The 25,195-nt window shown below is 37.0% G+C and overlaps 1 protein-coding gene across 2 annotated transcripts in view; it reads right to left on the minus strand.

The window, feature by feature from the left end:
- The window catches only part of Ccser1 (coiled-coil serine rich protein 1), a 1,322,544-nt gene that overhangs the window by 755,366 nt on the left and 541,983 nt on the right, over nt 1-25,195 (minus strand). For both annotated transcript variants that reach the window (XM_032906396.1, XM_032906397.1), the window contains exon 6: nt 16,134-16,341. In XM_032906396.1, coding sequence (XP_032762287.1) covers nt 16,134-16,341 — 208 coding nt within the window. The remainder of the gene's footprint in view (nt 1-16,133; nt 16,342-25,195) is intronic.

A 25,195-nucleotide genomic window follows, 5' to 3' on the forward strand; every position in this document is an offset into this window, starting at 1 on the left:
ACAACAGCCCTGCAGCTTTCACAGGATGGGCCAGTGGACTGAAATAACAGGTCTGGTACAGAGGGGCCTCTCAAAGCACAGACAATTAAAAAAATTGTGTATACTTTTTACACATAACAAAAACATTCATATTTACACTGTGATTTTTAAAGAAGTATAAGAAATGAATTGTGAATATGAAATATCAAGATTTGTGTGCACACTTGTTTTTGTGTACACACTTGTTGTCTTGGGCACAAACCCTCATTACCTCTACACTGTCATTCTCACCCTGCCAACTGTGTGTGGCAGAGGACATGCTACATAAAATGTTAGTTGCCATAATATAATTTATTGTATCCTTATAAGATTAAAAAGTCCTGTACTTTAAAATAAACATAGAAGTCCACAGAATATTTATCATTGCTGTTGTTGAGATAAGATTTTAGTATGTGGCCCAGGCTCCCTCAGACTCGCAATCCTTCTGCCTCAGAATCTCACAAGTGCCAGGATTATAGAGACACCATCCATTTCCACATGAACCTGGTGAGATGAGGAATTTCACATCCTCCAAACTCATGGAGCAGTTCCTTGTAAAGGAATAAGACAAACATTGAGGAGCAAGAAGGATTGATTATTAATTGTAAACCAGGTTTTTGCTTACAAATTAGTTCTTCCTGTAGGTTAATATTGATGTTCTGAAGTCTGAAGTTGGGATTAAATTGAGGAGCTAACTCTGAAACCTAGCCCTTGCTCACCTTTTCCTAATTCTCAGCAGCATTTTTCACTTTGACTTTCTTTCTGACAGACACTGCTCTGGTCTTTCCTGATTTTCTGATCATTAAATGTTGAAGCAATCTATCTTCACTTCAAGTGTAAACTCTTTGATCCATAGCTTTAAGCAGGATCTAAATGGTCAAGAATACTTCACCTATATTTCTATCTTAATCTAGATGTGGAAACATTCAGATCCAGATGTGCCACATGTGCTTGCAATGAAATAAGTAAATACTGCAACCTTATAAGGGCTTACATTTCCTTCAGCCTCTCACAGATTCTCCTTGTATACTCTCCTCAGGTACAGAAAAATGCAGTGGCCTCTGCTCAGTACCAAAACAGTGAAATTCGGAATTACTTTAGCTTATTCTCTTTCTGTAACCTCTATTATAATTCAGCAAGTACAATAGATGTCCTAACTGTATCCTATATCCTCCCCCCCTTTTTTTTCTGAGCTAACTGTTACAGCCTGGATAATCACCATAATTTCTTATGTGTCCCAACCTGTTTTTTTTGTTGAACTGAAAAGGAACCTCAAGTGAGATGTAGTTGTTCCCTTATCAAGAATTATGAGGTAAAATAGGTGCCTTAATAGAGCAAGTCCATCAAAGCAGATTACAGCAACGATACCGGTAGTATGGTTTCAGCTAGCATTGCCTTCAAATGTAGTAAAGATTATGACAAGATAGTGAAGACTACTTTCACACTGGCGTCATTTAATGTGTGCAGTCTTCACATTGTTAAGGAGAATTAGCTGGTAGATTTCAACTTTATGAGATCACAAAAGTTGCCCATCAGTTTACAATTGGTTACAAATGTGATATCGAAGTAGTTAATGTTCATAGTGCTCAACCCTCATTTCCACTGTACATCTCATATTATATTTGCAAATTATTCAAGCAACCTGACTCTATAATTATTAATATTACAAATAATAAGAGACTCTTCAACCCTGAGTCAAACTGTAGTAGCTATTAAGTTACAGTGTAAAATTTATATTCATGTATCTTTGATGATGTATCTGTATTTTACCATTCTAATAAACTTCTTCGAAAAAGAAAAAGAAAAAGAAAATGTTATCAGTAAAGCTGGGATAGAGTCAGGGAAGTAAGTTTCTTTGCTTTCCTTAAGCTCTCACAGAATACTTGAAAAATATATATATAATTGTTCACGTAGAAAAATAATCAGAATTATGCTTTCTTTTATCTGTTTTCTAGATTAAGATTTCTAACTTCAAAAAGAATGAGGCCTTTTATAAGGAGACTCCCCCTATTAATAACCTGCAAGTCCTCAATGAACCTCAAAGAGATCATTATCTAAATGACAGGTTGTCAGGTAGAGCTTATGACACATTGGCCACATAAATAAACTCTTACGCTGTTAGTTTTTTAACAGAGTAGTCAAGTAAGTATTAATAATGTTTTTAAAAGAATGGGCAGCATTGCCCTAACTTAATATGTATGAAAAAGTCATAGCTCATTTTCAGTTTGCCAAGGGGAAAATGAATATTCTATAAATAATCATGTTGACAGGTGACACCATCAACTGCATGGTGACAATCCATGTGAGGCTGTCTTATATGTAAATAATTCAGTGAGTTCTGATATGTCACAGGGATGAGAATATTCACTGGCTATTCAGAAAGATGAGGTGTGGCAGAACAAGAGTCTCATTCTGATGAAAGCTGTATTCTGTTAAGATTTTGAGTTATGCCCCATTGAACCTCTCAACAAAGCAATTAAGATTTTCAAAGCTGAAAGCATCTGTTAGACTACAGCTGGGATCACCTAGAAAAGTCTTGTGGGTGTGACTTTCACCTGATGGATTGAATCCAAACGAGGAACAGGCAATTCAAACAACTTTAGTGAGTTATGGCCACTTTTGAATTTACATATTCAGGCTAAAGACATTGTAAGATGGAAAGATACTTTTGATACTCATCTCTAGAACATGAAAGACATCTTCCTTTCAACCAGAACCATTGATTCCCAGTAACTTTCCAAAGTCATAAACTCAATGGGAGAGGATACCAATATATATTTTCTAGGCTTTTTAGAAAGTACAGTCGTGCATTTGCCAACCTGCAAGATAGGTAATAATTCTGAAGACTTCAATAGAATGTGTAGTATTCAAAAAAAAAAAAAAAGGTCCCAAAATGTCACTATGGAAAAAAGGGAAAATCAGGCAGCATCACTCAGCATACTATTAGCATTGCAAATAAGCAGACTAGAGCAAGATGTTTGCCAAGACAATTATAATGCAGTTGCTGCCTCTTACTATTCTAAGAGCTGAAGTAGTTCTGGAACTGAAAAAAATATGACCAGAAAAAGAGAGAAGGCCAAAGAGAAAGATAGCTGAGTCCATCTGAAGTGGCAGTATGTTCTGTGCAAAGAAACACACTTAGTGTCAATTAATGGACAAAAGCCTGTGCTGCTGGACTGGTATCCAGGGAAGCCACGACTTAATAAACATACAAATAAAAGAGCAAGTGACTAGTTAACTGACTGACTGACTAGTTAATCCAGAGTAAGCTCAGATATCAGGAATGTAAAAAGGGACCATGACACACATGTGCATGTGTATGTGTGTGTGTGTTATGGGTATGTTGTATGTGTATGTATGGGGGTGGGGTAGTGTTATGTATATGTGTGGGGGTGAAGTAGGGTCTAGAGAAGAGAATAGTAGGACCCAGGTGTTGTGAAAAAATAGTAAAAGAAGGTTGAGGGGACATAAAGTCACTTGAGGGGAGAGGTATGAGTGAGGAAAGGAGAAGATATCCCTAAGGATGTTGGAAAAGACTGTAATGAATCATATCATTTTATGTTTATTTAAAATTATATATGTTTGAATACATATTTTTCATTAATTAATTTATGTATTCACTTTGCATGCCAATGTCAGTCCCCATTTCCTTCCAGTTCCTTTCTCACACAACTTCTCCACCCTAACCCCCATTTTCCCCTCTCCTCCTCTGAGAAAGAGGACAGGGTGATACACATATTTTTAAATGAAGTTATGGCACTTGTGGTGACGCAGATACCTCCAAAGACATAGAGTATCTAACAGAAAGCCTAGTGCTAGGCAATGGGAATTTTCTTCCAAGTTGTTGATCAGGGAATCCAAGAGACCCGTCAAAGTAATATACATTATTGCTATGGCATCCAGTTACCTTCGAGAAATTGAAGGTAAGACCGTATTGCTGAAGACATAAAGCGATTAAGACAGAGGATTTAGAAGAAAGAGATAGACCCAACCTGTAAAGAATGTGCTTACAATAATGAAAGGAGCTATACAAGTTTCCAAGGAAGATAATCAATAGCTGAATCTAGCTGTAATGCCTATGAACCACAACAATGATCAGAATGACAGGATATTTTGAAAGATTCACAATGTTATCAATATCCTGGAGATAAGTACAGTGGTTTGAATGAGAATGGCCCAATATGATCATTTTAAATTATTTATTTTATAACAGTTGCCATGGTCATGGTGTCTCTTCATAGTTACAAAGACCTTATTTGGTACCAGGCATGGGGTATAATTGTGATCAACATGTTGCTTGTAGCAGAACATAGACATTGGGTCTTTGGATTAGGAAAGCAGTCAAGCACTTTAGCAGGTTTTAATGGGCCATAGCACAAAGGAGCATGGGAGACTATGCAGGGGATTATTTAATTGTGGGGCTGCAGATTAAGAGGTTTCAGGTGGAAGAATATTGATAAGTAACCTAAAGACCATTCTTGTGATATTTGGCAAAAATAATGTGTCTGCTTATGAATTAGTCCAAAAAATCTGCATTAGGTTAAATTAAAGAGTTTGGGTTAATGGCATTGGTAAAGGAAATTTCAAGGCGTTGAGTGTCATGTCATTATGAGTGGTAACTCTTACACATACCTATAGTGAATAGGAGCAAGGTAAGCAAAGAAAAACACAAAACATGCAGTTCAAGAAGAAAAGGAACACTGAAAAAAGCATAATGGAGCTCAGCCTTCTACCTAAAGAAATGAAAAGTTACTCCTTACACATGAAGATAATTGTAGCTATCACCCCTTATCAAAGAAAGATCATCATTTGGCAGATGCATTTCATTACAGAAAAAAAAAACTTTAAAATTCAGAGAACAAGTGACCTGGTGGACACATGGAAAGCACAACTTCTACACATAAACCTTAGGGAACATTACTCAAGAAGGTATGAAAAACTTGTGTTGGCACACTTAGAACTGTGCTTCCAGACAATCCATGAACATGGGAGGTCTTTCCATCTTCTGAGTTCTTCTTGGACTTCTTTCTTCAGAAATTTGAAGTTTTTGTCATACAGATAGATCTTTAACTTGTTTGGTTAAGAGTCACCCCAAGATATTTGATATTATTAGTGAATATTATGAAGGGTGTCATTTCCCTAATTTGTTTCTTAGCCTATTTATTTTTTGAGTAAAGAAAGGCTACTGATTTGTTTGAGTTAATTTTATAACACCCACTTTGCTGATTTTTTTTTAAATTCAGGTTTAGGAGCTCTCTGTTGGAATTCTTGGGATCACTTGAGTATACTATCTTATCATCCACAAATAGTGATATTTTGACTTCTTCCTTTCCAATCTATATCCCTTTGACTTTTTTTTTTTTTGTTGTCTAATTGCTCTGCCTAGGACTTCGAGTACTATATTGAATAAATAGGTAGAGAGTGGGCAGCCTTGTCTAGTTCCTGATTTTAGTGGGTTTTTTTCAAGTTTCTCTTCATTTAGTTTGATGTTGGCTACTGGTATGCTGTGTATTGCTTTTACTATGTTGAGGAATGGGCCTTGAATTCCTGATCTTTCTAAGACTTTTGTAATAATGGGGTGGTAAATTTTGTTAAAAGCCTTTTTCGCATCTAATGAAATGATCATGAGGTTTTTTTCTTTGAGTTTGTTTATGTGGTGGATTATATTGATGGATTCCCTTGTATCGAACCATTCCTGCATACCTGGGATGAAGCCTACTTGATTATGATGGATGATCATTTTAATGTGTTCTTGGGTTTGCTTTGTGAGAAATTTATTTAGTATTTTGAATTGATTTTCATAAGCAAAATTGTTCTGAAGTGTTCTTTCATTCTTGGGTCTTTGTGTGGTTTTGATATCAGCATAAGTGTGGATGCATAGAATGAATTGGGTAGTGTTGCTTCTGTTTCTATTTTGTGAAATAGTTTGAAGAGTATTGGTTTTATGTCTTCTTTGAAGGTCTGATAGAATTCTGCATTAAGCCCATCTGGTCCTTTTTTGGTTGGGAGACTTTTAATGACTGCTTCTGTTGATTTAAGGGTTATGGGACTGCTTAGATGGTTTATCTGATCTTGTTGAAAGCAATCTACAGATTAAATGTACAATCCCCATTAAAATTCTAACTTAATTCTTCATATAGTTAGAAAGAGCAATTCTGAAATTCATTTGAAATAACAAAACCCAGAATGGTGAAAAATATTCTTAACAATAAAAGAACTTCTAGGGGAATCACCATTCCTGACCTCAAGCTGTATTACAGAGCAATGGTGAAAAAAAAAAAAAAACCAACCTGCATGATATTGGTTCAGAGACAGGCAGGTAGATCAATGGAATAGAATTGAAGACACAGAAATGAACCCACACACCCATGGTCACTTGATTTTGACAAAGGAGCTAAAACCATTCAGTGGAAAGAAGACAGCTTTTTCAACAAATGGTGATGGTTCAACTGGAGGTCAGCATGTAGAAGAATGCAAATTGATCCATTCTTATATCCCTGTAGGAAGCCCCTAATAGAAGAAACAGTGGGAGAAAACCCTCAAACACATGGGCAGTGGGGAAAAATTCCTGAACAGAACACCCCACAAATGGGATCTCATAAAACTGCAAAGCTTCTGTAAAGCAAAGGACACTATCAATAGGACAAAACTGCAACTAACAGATTAGGAAAATATCTTTAAAAATTCTACTTCTGATAAAGGAAAAATATTCAATATATAAAAAAACCCAAGAAGTTATCACTCCAGAGAACCAAATAATCCTATTAAAAATGGGGAACAGAGCTGAAAAGAATTCTCAACTCATGAAACTCAAATGGCCATGAAGCACCTAAATTAATGTCAACATCTTTAGTCATCAGGGAAATGTAAATCAAACGACCACGAGATTCCACCTCACATCAGTCAGAATGGCAAATATCAACAACCCAGGTAAGAGCAGATGCTGATGAGGATGTGGAGAAGGAGGAACATTCCTCCATTGCTGGTTGTATTTCAAGCTGGTAGAACCACTGTGGAAATCAGTCTGGTCCTTCTTCAGAAAATTGGACATAGTACTTCCTAAGGACCTAGCTATACCACTCCTGGGCATATACCCAAAAGATGCTCCAACATATAACAAGGACACATGCTCCACTGTGTTCATAGCAGCCATATTTATAACAACCAGAAGCTAGACAGAATACAGATGTCCCTCAACAGAAGAATGGATACAGAAAATGTGGTACATTTTACAATGAAGTACTATTCAGCTATTTAAAAGAATGACTTCATGAAATACATAGGCAAATGCATGGGACTAGAAAATATCATCCTGAATGAGGTAACCCAATCACAAAAAAACACACATGCTACATACTCACTGATAAATGGATATTAGCCTAAAAGCTTGAATTACCTAAGATACAATCCACAGACCACATGAGGCTCAAGAAGAAGGAAGAACAAAGAGTTGATGCTTCAGTTCTCCTTAGAAGAGGGAACAAAGTAATCAAGGGAAATAGAGGGAAATAGTGGGTGGTGGGGGACCTAGGAAGAAGAGATGAAGTGGAGGGGAAATAGAGGGGTAGAATCAGGTATGGGAGGACATAGAGGAGCTGTACAGAGGATCAGGAAATCAACAGAGGTGTGTAGCAATGGGGTATGGAGAACTTGGGATAGTAAAGGGAAACTCCCAGATACCAGGAAAGCAAGAGCCTCCCAGGACTCCAAGGAGTTGACATTAGCTGAAATAGCCCACAAAGAGGAGGGAGAGTCTGTTGAGACCATATCTAGAGTTTAGACAAGGCCAATAGTTGGGGAATGGGGCCACCCACTCATCTCCAAATTTTTAACCTAGAATTGCTTCTGTCTAAAGGAAATACAGAGACAAAGTGTGGAACAGAGACTGACGGAAAGGCCTTTCAGAGACAACCCCACCTGGGGATCCATCCCACATGCAGATACCAAGCCCAGACACTATTGCTGATACCAAGAAGTACTTACTGACAGGAGCCTGATATTGCTGTCTCCTGAGAGGCTCTGCCAAGTCCTGACCAACACAGATGTAGATGCCAGAAGTCAAACACTGGGCTGATCACAGGGACCCCAGTGGAGGAGTTAGGGGAAGGACTGAGGGAGCTGAAGGGGCTTTATCTAGCATCAATGTGAGGGGACGCCATTGGTCTTATAAAGGCTTGATGCCCCAGTGTAAAGAAATGCTAGGGTGGTAAAGCGAGAATGGATGGGTGGGTAAGCACCCTCATAGATGCAGGGTAAGGGGGTATGGGATAGGGGATGTGTAAAGAGGAAACCAGGAAAGGGGATAACATTAGATATATAAATAAATTAAAAATCCAATAAAAAAACTGTGCTTCCAGATCAATAGGGGAGCTACTGCTCCAATGAAATCATAACATTATGGTTGGCCAAATAAGTCTGGAAAAACAACACTACCCATTAACATGTCCACATGGGTGTGAAAAATCTCATAAGGCTCCACCCCCAGATGGAGAGCTATGGGCATTAATGGCTGCCAAGTGTTGAGGTTAGGTCTTTTGATGTATTTTCTTTTTCATTTTAAATACTGTCCCGCAAGACCAAGGCATAGTTGACCTATGAATGAGAGAACTGCATGTACATCAAATGATGATATGTAACCATGTTCCCTAATTTAAAACTGCTCATTAAATAAAAATGCTGACAGCCTATAGCTGAGGAGAAGTAGTAGATGGAGCTTCAGTTCCTGTTCTTAGGATCAAAGGAAAACCATGAGGGAGAGAAAAGAGTAGGTTAAGAGAGGAGACACCATGAGGTAGGTGGGTCATGAAAACATGACCACGAGGGGCTGGCCAATTGGAGTTAAGAGCTACCCAGATGAAACATGTTGTCATAACTCAGGGTTATTGATGGAGAATAGATTTTAATAGATAAAAGTTGTATAACTTTTATCTGGGAACTGAATGATCAAAGGCATTTCTACCTTGAAACCCCTGACTGAGATTAAATATTTAATAAAATAGCCAAGAAAAGGAGAATCAGTATTCTTCAAAGAAGAAACCCCTATGAAGTTATTGAATACCAAGTGGTTAGCCCTACTCACATATAAAGATAAGCAACATAACTAAATAGGTTACATTTATAAGGTTTTGTGTATAACAGCAATAAATAAACAATAAGAGGACAAAATCTGAGATGGAGTGGAGAAGATGTGGGAAGAGTTGGAGGGGGGACATGAAGTAAAGTTAGCATTCATATATGAAATTCTCAAAAAATAAAAGTGTAATGGAACACTCTCCAGCTGTAGATATATGGACATGATAAGAAGGGATAACTCAGATCAGAATCAATAATACAAAGGAAAGAATTAAAGCTATGGAGAATTATGTAAAGGCTTTGGATGCTAATCAAGAAAGTACTAACCTATACATTAGTTCATTGTGGAAAACTGCCTGGTTGCTGTGCTTGAAGATTGATAACCATTGCTTATACTTTATATTATATAATTCTTTACGTTATTTATAGTTGTTATGCTATAACAGAATGAAGACTGGAGCGCATTTGCATACAAGAGATATGTGTTGTTGGTTGCTGTGTGGCTGACTGTGGTAGTGAACGTTGGCAAAAAATCCTCTGGCCCAATGAGGGAGACACATGGTGAGAAACTGGCCTGTTGCTGGTTCTCAGGTACATTTTAGTGAACTAGGAGGACAATCCTACGCCTCACGCAAGCCTTCCTTTATTCATCCATGGCTGACATCTTGATATAGCATCTAATCTTTTTCTATGACCAATAGGGAGCTATTTTTGATAGAAATATTGTAAGATATTTATTGTTCTAAATAATTTAAAATTGATCCTATTCAGATTTAGTTTTTATCACCTTAAAATTATTTTTGAAAAATTTGTATTTCCTATTTAAGTTTTATTATTGGGTTTTTATAATAAAATTTTATATTTAATAATATTGGTTAATTTTTAATATCCTGCTGTTCCTAAAAATCTTACCATTCTCACATCTGTACAAACTGTAGCAATGACTCCTCCTTTCTTGGTTTTCCTTAGCTAGTTTTGCTGTGTGTGTGTGTGTGTGTGTGTGTGTGTGTGTGTGTGTGTGTGTGTGTGTTTCTCTTTGTGTTTTCATTTATTAGTAATTCTTTTTCTATAAAACATTAATGAAACCATTGGATTTTGCAAACTGCGTACTGTTTGTCAAAACTTTATTTCACTTTTTTTTTCAATTATTTCTTCCTATTCTTTAGATTTATGTTGACTGTTTTACATTTTTAAGGAAGAAACATTGTTATCAGTACGCTTTCTTCATGTTAATATAAATCTGTAATGTAATAATAAATTCTCTAGTACTCATAGTATGAACTATGCTCCATAATTTTACAATAACTTAAACTTAAAACTTTTAGCTCTTATAACATAAAATGCCTCTGGGCAATAAGAAACTACATGCAGAAATGACCTATCTGCTCAAAAGCACTGCCTGGCATTGCATGAGAAAGTCTTGCTTTGCATTTGGGGCCAAGAGGAAAATCTACATAGGCTTATTACATAGATATTCTACTATTTTAGGGTTTTTTTCCATAAAGAACTGTCACAGTACCTTGTACATTTCTTTAAATACTTTTAAGTGTAGGTAAAACAAAGCAAAAGCCAAAAGCATGGCAGAAAAAGCGTAACTATGTTATTTTTAGTGATAGGCCTGAAATAGACTTCTGATCACTAAGCTGGTGCTTACTCTGACTATTGAGCTGCTCTTGTTTCTGCTGCATAGTGAGCTAGAAGAGCCTCAGCCTCAGTTAACCTTTGCTGTAGGACTGGTCACCAAGGTTTTTCACAATTTTACTATAATTATTCCTTATCTGGAGACTTTCTTTTGTTTTATAGAGGCACAAAGAAGGTAATGCTGAAAATTAACCTTAAAAGTATGCCATTTGTTGTTTTAGAAAAATAAAATAAAAACTTAAACTAGAAAACAAAAACAGAAGTATACGACAAATCATTAGGAAATGATCCACAGCTTGAATATTTTTATCAACTTGATAGTTTCGTGAATTATATTCATTTTTAAATGTAAATAGTTTCATGATGTTTTGACTTACTTCGCCAGACTATATTCCTCTTGATAAGTTTACACTGACATGGTTTTGTTTAAATGCTGCCTGGTTCACGCAATTCTTTGCATTATAATCAAACTGCATAATTGCCAAATGAAGTTTGAAAAGGTGTGGGACTGAAGAAGTCAGAGTCTCGGCTGGATGGTTTTACCATCATTTTTAATGTCATTTTTTTATTGTCAGTAATTTAATTTTGTTTGTTCTGTTGTTTGGTTTCCTTTTCTGTTTAATTGAGGAAAATGGCTCGAAAATAGGTAATTCTATGTGACTCCACTGAAAAAACATGTTAAAGGGACCCAGGGACTTCTCAAGTTTCCTTCTGGTTGCAACATGAGGGTTAAGGTTCAAATAGAAGGCAGAAGATGTGCATCACTAAACAGCTCAGCCAATGCTTGGCATCCCACATATCACTGTCTCAGCTCCACCTCCCCTGCAAGAACCTCTGGCAAGTTGTAAATCTTTATGCAGAGGGCAAGGTCATATTCTAGTGGACCACAAAGTCTCAGCCTTTTCTTCTCCCATTAGTTAGTTCCTAGGGAATCTCATTCTTTTTGGGCACAGGGTGTCACCCTAAATCCAATAACAAACTTGACCTCAAATGGACAGAAAAGAATGAAAAATTCCAGAGACCTCTAGAGAAGTTTTATTCCAGGAACATGTCCTAGCCTTCTCCTTTCAATGGCATCGGCTTTTTCTTACTTCCATTTGGTGACAAAGAAAAATGAGTATATGGATTTTTTCTTCTATTTTGGAGAAAGTCTGACACTTGATTCTGGTACACCTGCCCTTAATACGACAATTAAAAGAATCAAACTGACAATGTAAAGCAGAAAATGAAGATTTATTTTATTCAGCCACATTAATAAGAAAGGACAAAGAGGTCCAGGCACCCACGTCCATCTCTCTGTCACCTTACCAGGTATCAGTTTCTCATTGGTATCTAATGTTTCCTCCTAGTTGTCTTCACGGTCAATTGCCATACAGTATAAACAACAAAACCATATCAGAGATTAGGACAGAGCAGAAAAAATGAGGGGAACATAAAACAAACTCTGCCTTTGAATTATGTGTTTTCATAGAATACAAGTAAAACACTGCTTAAAGAAACTTTTAACTTGTTAGAGTTAATTATTTTATGGCTACTTTTGAAAGTAAAATACAAAATAGAATTGTCAAATACCTAAATTTCTTAAGCACTTTTAATAAAATAGTTTATATTTGATGCTTTAGAAAATTTTGAGCTCCTTTTAAGAGCAAGGGAACTTTTAAAAAGTCCAGACTTAGGAATGTGATCTGTTCAGTTTCTCTTTGTTCACTTAAGGTCAGGATTCAAAGCTTAGATGTCAACAGAACACAACTACCGAAATCCTAGGTTTACCAAGCTGACAACGTAATAAAAGTGTTATACAAGATGTTAAAAAACTCTTCTCCTTAGTGATGCAATTTCATTATAATGTATGTATTTTTTTCTTCTCAGTGTAAAATAATGGCTTTTAAACCAAACATCATCTATATTTGGAAGGTGTGAGGGTTCATGGGGAAAACCAAACTTTAAGTTTCCTTCCACTAAGTCTATAAGCTTTTCTTCTAATCTTCAGGATTGAAATTGGGAGACAAATTTTAGAATAACAGTTAATGAATCCCAGTGCTTCATTTCCATAGGAAGATTTGAAAAGCTTCAGAAGATTAGGTGTTCAATCTATAGTCTTTAGCATGTATAAGGGACATGATCAAGTTAAACCCTGTAATGGCTGCTATGTGCCTCTATTTGATATGCTGAGAAAGTCATACTGAACTCTGCTTGGTAGGGGAGTCTGTAGTACTCATCCTATCTGCGTTTCAATTGGTACTCACATTTCCCAGATTTAGTCCATGAACAATAATTTAGTGGTTGACTAGACTAGAAGTTGAGTGGTATGTAATTTTCTTTCATTTATATATTTTAGTAATAAGTACATTACAGTTTAAACAGACACTAGGACAAGAAGGGGAGCTCAACTCATTCATGACTCTTAGCATGTCGTCATTGGAGATGAGCAATTAGCAATTGCAGAATCAATCATGTAACATGCTAAGATGTGTATTTAGTAACCTACAGGGAAATGCTCAATGTGTAACAAAAGAGTGGCTTATCACCTACTTATTTTTTTTAATTCTTATATGAAAGCTAGACTGTATGTGTGAAGTGTACATGTCAGAAGGTCATATATGACTACTGGAACATCTCTCAGGGGAGGGACTACTGAGTAAAAGGAGATACAGGCTGAATTCTCAGAGTTCAGGAGGAGTGCTCAGTTGGAGGGAGGAGTCAGCTGTGTTTAATGTGATATCATTCCGAGAATACCCTATCTAGTGCCTCCATTCCAGGACCCACAGAAAAGTCTGTTGGAAAGCATTCAGCATCTGCAGGCTGGGACTCAGCACTGAGGATTTTGAAACTGATTCTAGCCTAGAGCCACAGCCACTGCTTACATACATAGCTGCTCCCACCAGGAGGTAAATCTGCATCAGCAAAGTGTTGTAGCTAATTTCACTGCTGGACTCACTTTAAGAATTGCATTCACCCAGACACTGTTGCTGATGCCAAGAAGTGCATGCTGACAGGAGCCTGATATAGCTGTGTCCTGAGAGGGTCTGCCAGAGCCTGACCAATACAGATGAGGATGCTTGTAGCCAACCATCAGACTAATCACTGGGTATCCAATGGCGGAGTTAGGGGAAGGACTGAAAGAGCTGAAGGGGTTTGCAATCCCATAAGAAGAACAATACCATCAACCAACCTGACCCAAAAACTCCCAAGAGTAAACACAGAGGGACCCCTGGCTCCAGCCGCATATGTAGCAGAGGATTGCCTTATGCAGTATCAATGGGAGGGGAGGCCCTTGGTCCTGTGGAGGCTGGATGGCCTCAGCATAGGGGCATGCTAGGGTTCTGGAGCTGGAGTGCATGCGTTGGTGGGTTGGGGAGCACAGGGATGAGATAGGGAATTTGTGGATGGGAAACCAGGAAAGGGGTTAACATTTGAAATGTAAATAAATAAAATAACCAATAAAAATAGAATGTCATGTTATAATCTAGCATAACAAATGGGATTCACAAAGCTGATTTAGTTCACTATGTGGCTAAAAGGAGCAAGAATCAGTAATTGGCAAAGTATAGAATGTGATCAACCTTTTATTAATGACAAAATAATTAAAAGAAAAAATACGAATATGCTATCATGATTTAGTATGTAGTTGATATTTTCAGTGTAATTTAGAAATAAAACACTTCAAAATAAATAAAATACTGGGTAAGACATTTTAGTAGGAATTACATTGTAGGGATGGGAGACCACTCAGCAGTTATGAGTGATTGTTGTTCTCTCTGAGGAACTGGACTTCAGGGGATATGATGCCTTTTTCTGACCACCGATGGCACTGTGCACACTTCTGGCACACATACATAAATGTACATAAAATAAAATAGCAATGATAACAGAAACAAAAAATAAACATTTTAAAAGTATTATATATAAATCCAATAAATATTGTTCCTATATATATTCAGATGGTATAGGAAATATTAATTCCATAGACAAGGTAATTTGGAAGATCACATATTTCAAATACTGTGGGAACTTAACAGGAAAGACCTCCATAAAATATTTTAAAACCCAGTACAAGAGTTGAATTTCTAATTAAAACAGAATTTATTAATCTAAATTATATTCAAATTTGGTAGTGAAATGGAAATTGCAATTTAAAAATAAAATCCCTGTCTTAGAGAACAAGATGGTAGATGATATTTCTTAAAAGTATCTATGAGGATGTCCATTCTGAGCACTGCAGCCTGTGTTGATCACACAGCACCACCTACACAGTGCTCTGGGAGACGACAGCACAAACATGGAATTACTGCTTACAGTGCAGCGCCTGTAAGGATCAGTTCTCTTTCATTTCTGCTTAATGAGGAACCCAGACAGGAGGAGAAAACAGCCTTTGTAAATTCAAAGTAGTAAGTTAAAAGTCCACAGTGGCGATCACATTCAAAGTCCACAGTCAGTGGAAAGTACTCAGAGTCATAAACTTCAGTCTGCCAGAATGGTAGGGAACACACCTTCCGCTTTCCTCCTCTCTCTTTTCACAGGTATTGATTTCTTACTAAAAACCTTGACCAGCAATGCATAGAACATGGAAGAGTTAAATGTTGTAAACTTTGAGATTAGTAGCTTTTAAGATAACAGATTTTAAGATTTTGATGTTCACAGAGGAGCATGTTGCAAGATCATACAGAAGCTGGAGAAATTCCAACGTATTCATTCATGCACAGAAAAACAGCCATGTTAACAATATATTGTTTTAGTCATCCATGAAGGGGCATACTAGTAAAAATTTAAATATATTTGACCTGCACGAACTTGTTGAATGCCTTAATATACAGTGTTTTCCAGTTTCTGAGGTATACATATCCCCATATAATTGATTAATATGAATGAGAAAGATGTAGAGACACTGTTACAGGATAGCATAAAACCAGTAGGTGAGAACCAGGGGCTGTCAGAGGGCAAATGTATTCACTAGACATTTCATTAACACCTGCAAACTTGGGTATACTGAGATGATTATGATCAGAGCAAAATCACTTTTAAAAACCTGCCTCTATACTACCACATAGATAAGTCCCCAGTAAAGTCAAGGTTAAGAAAACTCAGACTTCTCCACCTATAGACAGTGATGGATTATTGCCTAGCTGACGCTTGTTTCTCCTAAATTGACAGATTAGACAAGGTTGGTCCTTAAGCTTCCTTTTCATAGAACCTGGGGATCTATGCGTGAACTTCTAAGTATCTATTTAAACCAGCAGAACTGGAAGCTATTCATTTGGTATATGAGGACTGCTAAGGCTCAGGAGGACACCTGACCTATGCTCAATGCCCCCAGATTAATTAGCGACTGGGCAGGGTATAAACAGGTCCGCAGACCTGTTGCAGACTAGAAAGGACAAGTGTTAACTGCCGAGCAGCCCTACCTCTTGCAGCACTCTCTTCATCTTCAGTAGCAGTGTCTTCACTGCTGTGCACTCCTGGAGCATCAGTCTGAATGGCAGAGAATCTATGCCTCCATTTTCCTCCACGCCCTGCAGGGGCCAATCTGTGGAAGGACTGTTGGGCATGCGGCTGACATGGGGACACCGGGCCTCTTGATCAGTGTCTTTTGTTATTTTCAGAGAAAGGCTCCTAATAAGAAACAAAATTAAAAGATTACAATTTGGTGTGCATAAAATGCCATCTCCTCTGGTGTCAATCAATATTAATGTGGCACTAAAGACTTCCTATGAATTTTGTCATTTTTCTCAAATTAGTCTCTAAAATTCTCAGACCTTCAACAGAAACTATGAGTTACATAATTAGTGGAAAGATTCAATGACAATTACAGTTTTATGGTATGATATTTCCCCAATCAGTATTTCATTTATCATAGTACTTATTTCAACCATTTATAAATGTTGAGACAACAAAAACCACTAGAAGATAAACGTCATATCTGAAGTTTCTGGTGACATGCTTACATTAACTTGAATGAAAATATTCAGAGACAGAACTGTAAGAAATTAGTTTAATAGCTATTGGCTTACATGACTAAAGCAATCCGATGACAACAATTTCAGTCAGAAAGAGAGCACACACAGGATTTTATGTTAAAATGGTGGCATAAGCAGAAAACACATAATTCCACATTGGCATGGGAAGGAACAAAATGGTGTCGTGCCTGAAAACTACCTGTCTAGAGTGGAGCCCATTTTCACCTGAAGGCAACCGACAGAAGGAATGGTCAAGAAAAGTGCCCTGCTCCATGCACAGCACCCTCCCCGACACAACACATGTGTCTAAAATCAGGTGCAAGTTTCCAAAGCTTCCTTCCCTTTCTCTACTGGAGAGACGGGGGCTGAATCCAGAGGACAATTCTTGATGCCTTAGTCATGAGGAATAGAGAGGATTCCAGCAGGTCATGCTAACTCGACCTTATCTTCATTTATTTTCTCATTTATCTCCATACCATAACCTGCTTTTGTAAAAAGCAGTCATTCCCTTCCTCTTGGTCACTCTCTATAAGTTACCCTTCTTTCATTATGATACTCAAGAATTTCAATGCTTACTGCCCATTTGGTCAGTCCTCCCTTGGTGCTTCTTGTACCTATTAATAACCTGGTTCTATAATTAATCCATCTTCCCTTAGTCTAGTTCAAAGGACCCCACCTGCAGAACCTGGAAGAGTAGAGGGAAAAGTTTCAAAAAGAGCCTGCATGAAGAACTGTGTTTTCTAAACTGGCAAAAGATACTTTAACAGGAGTGGATGGTGGACAAAATACAAACTCTTAACAAAGCTCCAAGGGATCTGAGAGCTATGAACATATCATCTATGCTTCCATGGAGATGTGCTATGTCGCTTTCTGAACATGTCTTATACGTAGCCATAATTCCAAAGCTACTTCTCCTCAGCTGCCTCAGACATACAGTGACTACATAGTCATGTCTACTCCTGACTTACTCAAATTTGAATATATTGACTCACATGAAGCGATAGCATGGGAGGGGGCAGGAGTCAACTCTCAAAACACACAATCGATACTTATATATAGTTCAATTGTCTTTTCACTTTAAATTGTGTTTGTAATTTATAATTATAAATAGAGCTGATATGAGGTCGCCAACATATATACATCAGAAGACAGCCAGATCTGTACTCAGTCAGAGAAGATGCACCTAAACCTCAAGAGACGAGGCCCCAGGGAGTGGGGATGTCTGGTGGGTTGGGGGTTGGAAGTGGGGACGTCCTCTCGGGAATGGGGTGGGAGGTGATATGGTATGTGCAACATTCAGAGAGTAGACTGGGAGGGAGAATAAAGTCTCTCCTATAAAAATACATTTTTAAAAAAAGGAAAAATATAATACAAAATCATATAGTTCAGAATTTGAATCATTTTATTTTAAGTGATCTGCTTTTTCATAAAATTATTAAGAAAATATTATGCTTTGGCATCTTTATCTGGATATAGTAGCAAGGAACAAGGCAGTGCTTTGTACATCCCCACCATAGGTTGCTGGTGTTTATGTCATGCAGTTTAGAACACACACACACACACACACACACACACACACACACACACACACACACACACATACACACGCATGCACATTTGTATCTGTATATGTCATACACTCACACATGAAAATGAAGATTTCTCCAACTGTCAAATAGTTAAGATGGAACAGATACAGAAATACACACAAAAAACAAAATTAGCCATACTTCAGTAGTTGGAAGAGAGAATGCAGGATTTTTTTTTTCTCAATTTCTGTGAAAATGTACACTCCCAGGCAAGAGATAGGGGCTGGAGTTGTGACAATTGAATGCTGCCATTGGCTCAGGAGGCTCTTCTCAGCTGTGCACTTCTTAGTAACTGATTCTAAATAATGACTTTAAATGAAAGTGTCCTCACATGTTTTACATGTACAAGATGACGTGGACCTACTGTGAGTGCACAGTGAATGCAAAGCAGGCAGGGTTTGTTAGCAGCAAGAGTGCTGAGCTGCCCTCGTCCTCAGGAGCACTTCTCACGCTGCATCTACCTAGGATGCTGACCATCCCGTGGCTTGTATCTAATAGCTTGTGTCAATAGCACAGTCAATATTGTACATATCAATGGTTTGTAAAAGGAGAATATTATTGTACTTTCACATCCACGCATCGATGACAAAAAAAAAAATTCCTATGACAAGAAAGCATAAACCATTTTCACATGTAGTCCTAGCTCTCTAGCTGGCAAGAGTAGATGCCCCAGTGCTGTTCTGATCAAAAGTGACCAAGGCTCACTAAGCAATGCAGCTTCTGTACTAGGGGCTGAGTCCTCACCGTTGGCCAGCTTCTGATGTCTGGGTTCTGTGGTTCTTTAATTATCAAAATTACCACAAACACAGATACTGTACTCTCCACCAAACCCAGCTCACCTCCGCAACTGCTTGTAGGATTGTGATAGTGGCCACATATTCCCTGGTTCTAGAATGGCCGAGTCTTTATATTTTAAATTTTAGTAGTATTTATGTAATTGAATTGAGATGTACGGACCTTTCTCAAACCATAACTTAAATAAACAAACAAATCAATAAATAAAATGAGTTTCCATAAGAATAACAGCTGAAATAATAATAATAAATGTATCACTAACAGTATTCTCAAAGACTAGAGGATTTGAGAGTATAAGCAGGTACTTTTAACTTTAATCGACTGTAGTGAATTGGCTTTATAATTTTGCCACTGGGACTCTGTGAGATAAGAATTTATTTTTATCAATCTTTCTATGTAAATCTATTTTCGGTAGGACAGAGAAGTTTAGCAGAAAATATATTACTTGACACAAAGTACAGAAGCATTAGAGAATATTTTCTTACAACAGAAAATAGGAGTATTTTTGCCAATTTTCCCTCAGTTTTCTTTAACTAAAAATACCACTTTGACAGTGAAAAACTTCCTTTGCACATACAGGAACTTTTTCGAATCATTTCAAAATACATTAATACCCTGGCGGACACATGCAGTGAAATGCAAGGTATCTCATTCTCCAAGCACTGACTATATTGCTGTCATATGACCCTATCAGAGTCCAGCACACCTGATATTTTCACCTCAGTGACATCTCCACAGAGATCTGAAAAGTCATCTCAGTGACTTGCAAGTCTCCAAGAAACAGACAGGTCATAGCCACCTGACCTCTAAGTGCCCAAGGCAATAAACAACCCAAACAAACCAGAGTTCCGAGCCGGACTTGAGGAGAATCATACTTAAAACTATAACTCGATTCAGGAAAGCAACTGCTATTCAAACCTAATACATGAAAGTTTAGATTGTCTATGTTGAGATTACACTGAGCTAGAAGATTACTAAGACACACATAGCAGCACACATACAGATTAATGAACTGGTATCCTAGAGCATAACATAAACTGTTCAAGAATTATCTACAGAAATCTAATGATTACTCCATTCATGTACAGTTTCTATGTTGTTTTGGCACAACTCTACTTTGAATTCTCTTTCTCTCTCTCTCTCTCTCTCTCTCTCTCTCTCTCTCTCTCTCTCTCTGTCACACACACGCAGAGAGAGAGAGAGAGAGAGAGACAGACAGACAGAGAGATAAGAACTTACAACTTAATACCTCACTTTAGATAAAAATGTGCACACAATTGGCTATTTTATCACAGCCTGTTGTTGAGAAACACAAAGTAAAGTAAAAATAATACCTTGGCATAAAGTAAAGTTTCTCATGGTGCAACAACTATCTGCTTGTCCACATCTTGTCTTTTTCTCCTGATCCAGTCACACTGTCATCACTTTGGTCCTGTGAAGTGTCAAACTCTACCCTGCCTCAGAGCCTGTCCTTACATGTTATGTGCACATAAAATTGTCCCTTTCCCACCTTCATGGTTCCCTTCATGGGAAACCTTTGTACTCAGCAGGTATCACCCACCAGAAGTGCACCGATTGCCCTTTCTGATAGTAAGCTCGCATTCACAGCAGCTATCAAATGTGCAGGTAAGCTACACGTGGGAGACCTCGCTCGGAGCACACGGAACTGTGGTGAACTGCACATTTCATATTCAAAAGGCAAACAAGTGCTCCACAAGGTATCACGACAGTTACATTTTGAAATATCACCAGGCAAAAGGGAAAAGACAGACGAATTCCCAGGTGCCTAAAGGGAAATCAAAGCAATGGTGTTTATGCAAACTGCCATTTGCAGCGACTGCCATTCCAAATTTGAGAGGAGGCACATATGGTGTGAATGATAAACCACTCAGCAAAAAAATTGAACATTACTGTTTTGCCTTAAAAAATGTACTGCTTATCTTGCCTATCTATCATTAGGGCCTTTCCGACAACCTAATATTTCATGATCACTTCTCTCAAGTTCTCTACCTTTGATATGACCTATGGTGTAAGGTCAAAATTAAAGATCATTGCATTTGTCAAAAGGTAAAATTGAGGAAAATAAAACTGTTTCCAATAAGATGGAGGAAAGAATGGCCAGAATTAGTGTTTAGAGGAATTGTCTTACACATGGACATCTGTTCACAAATACATATACTTTCACTGTGATTAATCATCTCATTACAGCTGTTCTGTATATCCAGCTTTCTGTAATTGGGTTAACAATAGAAGCAAGTGTCCTTCAGAGAAAACAAAAATGAACAACGCCAAAGGCACCTCATACATAGACATAAATTTAGCTCTCATTTGATTTTTGTTTGATTTTTGTTTTTTGTTTTTTGTTTTCTTGATACTATAAGAGCAAAGTGTCAAAAAAAAAACTAACACTGCCTGATTTTCCTCTCTCTAATAAATAGGGATCAAATTTGTCAACATATAAAGTTTTATTCTCAAGCCATTTGTGGAATTTATCAATCAGACAATATAAATTATCTGATGCACTGTCCCATATTACTATAACATATTACTTTTATTATTTTTTGAAAGTTCAGCAATTCTAGCTCTACTCCTACTGAGTTACTATAAACTTCTATTCTGCAGTTTTTCATTCTTTCAGCATAGTATATTCAGTAAGATGACAATGGTCATTGACAAAATGGCAGTCCTATGCTTCAAAACCTTTATGGTCAATGCTTCTTATTTTATGCTTTCTTTTCTTTGCTATTAAAATAATGGGAAACAAAAATATCAAGTTATGCTTATTTCAAACAATAATCAGATAGGAAATTTGACTAATCTTTCAGACATATATTTCCATTATAAAATCCATGTTGCTTCATTAATACATAAAATTACAATGTGTAATTATTTAAAAGATTGTATGTAAAAATCTTTCTGTCATGATTACTTAAGGATTTAGTATTTACTTATTTAAATGTGTCTCTATATATTTGCTTCTGATATTCTTACTATACTAAAACTGCATCTTGAAAATATCTTCAAAATTCCCTTCTATGTATCTTATTTACATCTACATAAATACTTTGCTAATGCGATGGTCAATTGTACATTTAGATTTTAGACAGGTTCTAGTGGTTGAGAGCACTGGCTGATCTTCCAGATGACTTGGGCTTGGTTTCCTGAACCCACATGGCACTTCATAAGAATTTGTAATCCCAGTTCTAAAGGATCCAACACCACGTTTTGCTTTATACCACGTAGGCACTAGTTATACTCAAAATTCACAACATATATGCAAACAAAATATCCATAAATATTACATTAAACTGATAAGAAAGTATATTATTCTTGAAGACTCAAAATTTAAGATCTGACACAATGCAGATCATAATCATGTGCCTAGGTCATGCAACTTACAGAAAACTATGCTGTTCTAGAGTTAGATCATGACCTTCACCTTGAATGCCTGGATTTTGCTGTCCAAATGCTAAATATTAGCTGTGGAAATATAATCTAGAGATTATTAATTTTAAAAGACAATCAATTCTTCTGCAAATTGACATAAAGGCAATACCAAAAATTATAATATACACATATATATGTGCACAAACATACATAATATTTATATATAATTAAAATAGTTAGATAATATTACTTTATATAAACTTATATGGACACAGATATTTATCAATCTTATCATAACAAATCTGACATAAATCTTGTGCATTGTTAATAATATACTTTGAGAGACAAAACAAAGTAATCTTGACATTTTGTATTCAGTTCCAAACAGAAAATTATTGAATATTTTCCATAGTATACAGAAGATGGGATTCCAAAATGTCTTGATAAAATTATGTATACACACATGTATATACATGCACGCAATATATACACAACTTTTATATGATGGCTATGGGTTTATTTCCAGGCTACTCAAAGATAATTTACTTTACCTCGATTTGTCAAACATTTAGTCTCAGTTAAATGATGTGGGAGACATAATTAAAAACCTGTTCTCTTCCTATGGGGCATCAATGACACAAAAAAGTACAGTTCCAATGAAGTTCAGCAAGGATTCAATGAGCTCATTGGAGCTACTTACTACATAGCATGACTGAAGGTCACTTACAAGATCGTAAATAATCCCAGGGTAGTTGCCAGAAAATCTCACCATAAAGCAGATAATGATGTCCCCACAGCTGTGTAAATGGGGTCCCCTCAGTTAAGCTTTCATAATATATATGCTCTAAACATCCAGAGATCAGGAAGTCATATTATTCAAATAGGGTATATTTACATGCAAATGTCCAATTGAGAGAAGTGGCCAGAATCTCAAGTAAGAGTCCATTGACTAACACCAATGTCCTCTTCTGTGAGGAATATTAAGACAATAAGTCTGAATTCAAGATATCTTACAAGTCATAGTGGCTCTGACATCTAGTGTTCTACACCCCGACTACATTCATTGGTCTGTTCTCAGTAGGAAGGCTCTAACTAGCTCTGGAAGCTCATTTTGCTGTGACTTCCCCACTACAACACACTGTAAATGGGGACAGTGAGATACAAAACTCGTTTATCTCATGAATCGCTTTTGTCAGGGTACTTTTAATCACATTAACTGAAAAGAAACTAAAATACTAAAGTAGGGAAGCATGTAGAGTAGCAGAATAGACTGAACACAAATTTTCATAGTCAAAGGGCATGAAAATTCCATCCTTTTAGGCTAATGCACTGTTCTGCACAGTACACATCCCACCCATTCCCACTTTGATATCCCTCTCCAAATATTTGAAATGCTTCAGGCTGCTCGCTCTTCTCCTGCGTCTAGTAACATCCTGTGTATATGCCTGGCACTTCATTTACCATGTTGCAATATCTTTGAGCTGATCACAGAATCCATAGGTATGTTTTGCAATTCTAAATATCTAGTTTCCAGCAATACTCTAATAACTATTTTGTGGGTGAAAGCTCAACATTCATACTCTCTCTGTCTCTCTGTCTCTCTGTCTCTCTGTCTCTCTGTCTCTCTGTCTCTCTCTCTCTCTCTCTCTCTCTCTCTCACACACACAGACACACACAGACACACACACACACACACACACACGCACACACACACGCACACACAAATGTGCCATTATTAACCATTAAACCTTGGATTCACAGATTTCAATTTCTCCTAAAAAATTCTTATTTCATCCTTGGAGAGTTACCAAAAGCAATCCTATTCAAGCAGTAAAGATATTCACTCAGACCCTTAAGGATACATAGAAATAAAGGCCAACAACTCTGACTGTCAACAGTGATTATGACAGGAGGAATAATGATGATAAAGGATAGAGTGTGAAGAGGCATCAAGTCATTTCATAAGGAGACAGTGTGGGACTGGCTCTGGGTTTAATAAAGCTCATATTATTGTAGGATTCTTGCTCTCTGTGAGATAAAATAAAGGAACAATGAAAAGCCCGATATTTGAGGCAAATTTTCTGTTTATCCTGTCAGTTTATTAAAACATCTTTTCAAACAAATAAAATACTTCAAACAAACAAACAAAAATTACTTCTATCAAATCATTGACCAACAAACAAAGCCAACTTCAAGTAGGGAGTGAAGTAAAATTTGTGCCTGTGGTTGCATTATCAAATAAAAGGCAGTGTATCTGGTTTTCTGTGGTGGTCCTTGATCCACTTGGACTTAAGCATTTACAAGGTGATAAATATGTATCAATTTGCATTCTTCTACATGCAGACAACCAGTTAGATCAGCACCCAATTGTTGAAAATGCTTTTTCCCCCATCTTGTGGTTTTAGTTTCTTTGTCAAAGATCAAGTGTCCATAGGTGTGTGGGTTTATTTCTGGGTCTTCAATTCTATTCTATTGATTGACCCTGTTTCTGTACCAATACTATGCAGTTTTTATTACTATTGCTCTGTAGGACAGCTTGAGGTCAGGGAGGGTGATCCCCCAGTTCTTTTATTGTTGAGAGTTGTTTTTGCTATTCTGGTTTTCTTATTCCATATAAAGTTGAGAATTCCTCTTTTCATCTCTGTGAAAAATTTAGTTAGAATTTGGGGGATTGCAAATCTGTAGATTGCTTTTGGTAGGATGGCCATTTTTACTATGTTAATCCTACAAATCTATGAG

The sequence above is a fragment of the Rattus rattus genome, chromosome 6 (assembly GCF_011064425.1).
Source record: "Rattus rattus isolate New Zealand chromosome 6, Rrattus_CSIRO_v1, whole genome shotgun sequence".
In the NCBI taxonomy this organism is placed as follows: Eukaryota; Metazoa; Chordata; class Mammalia; order Rodentia; family Muridae; genus Rattus; species Rattus rattus.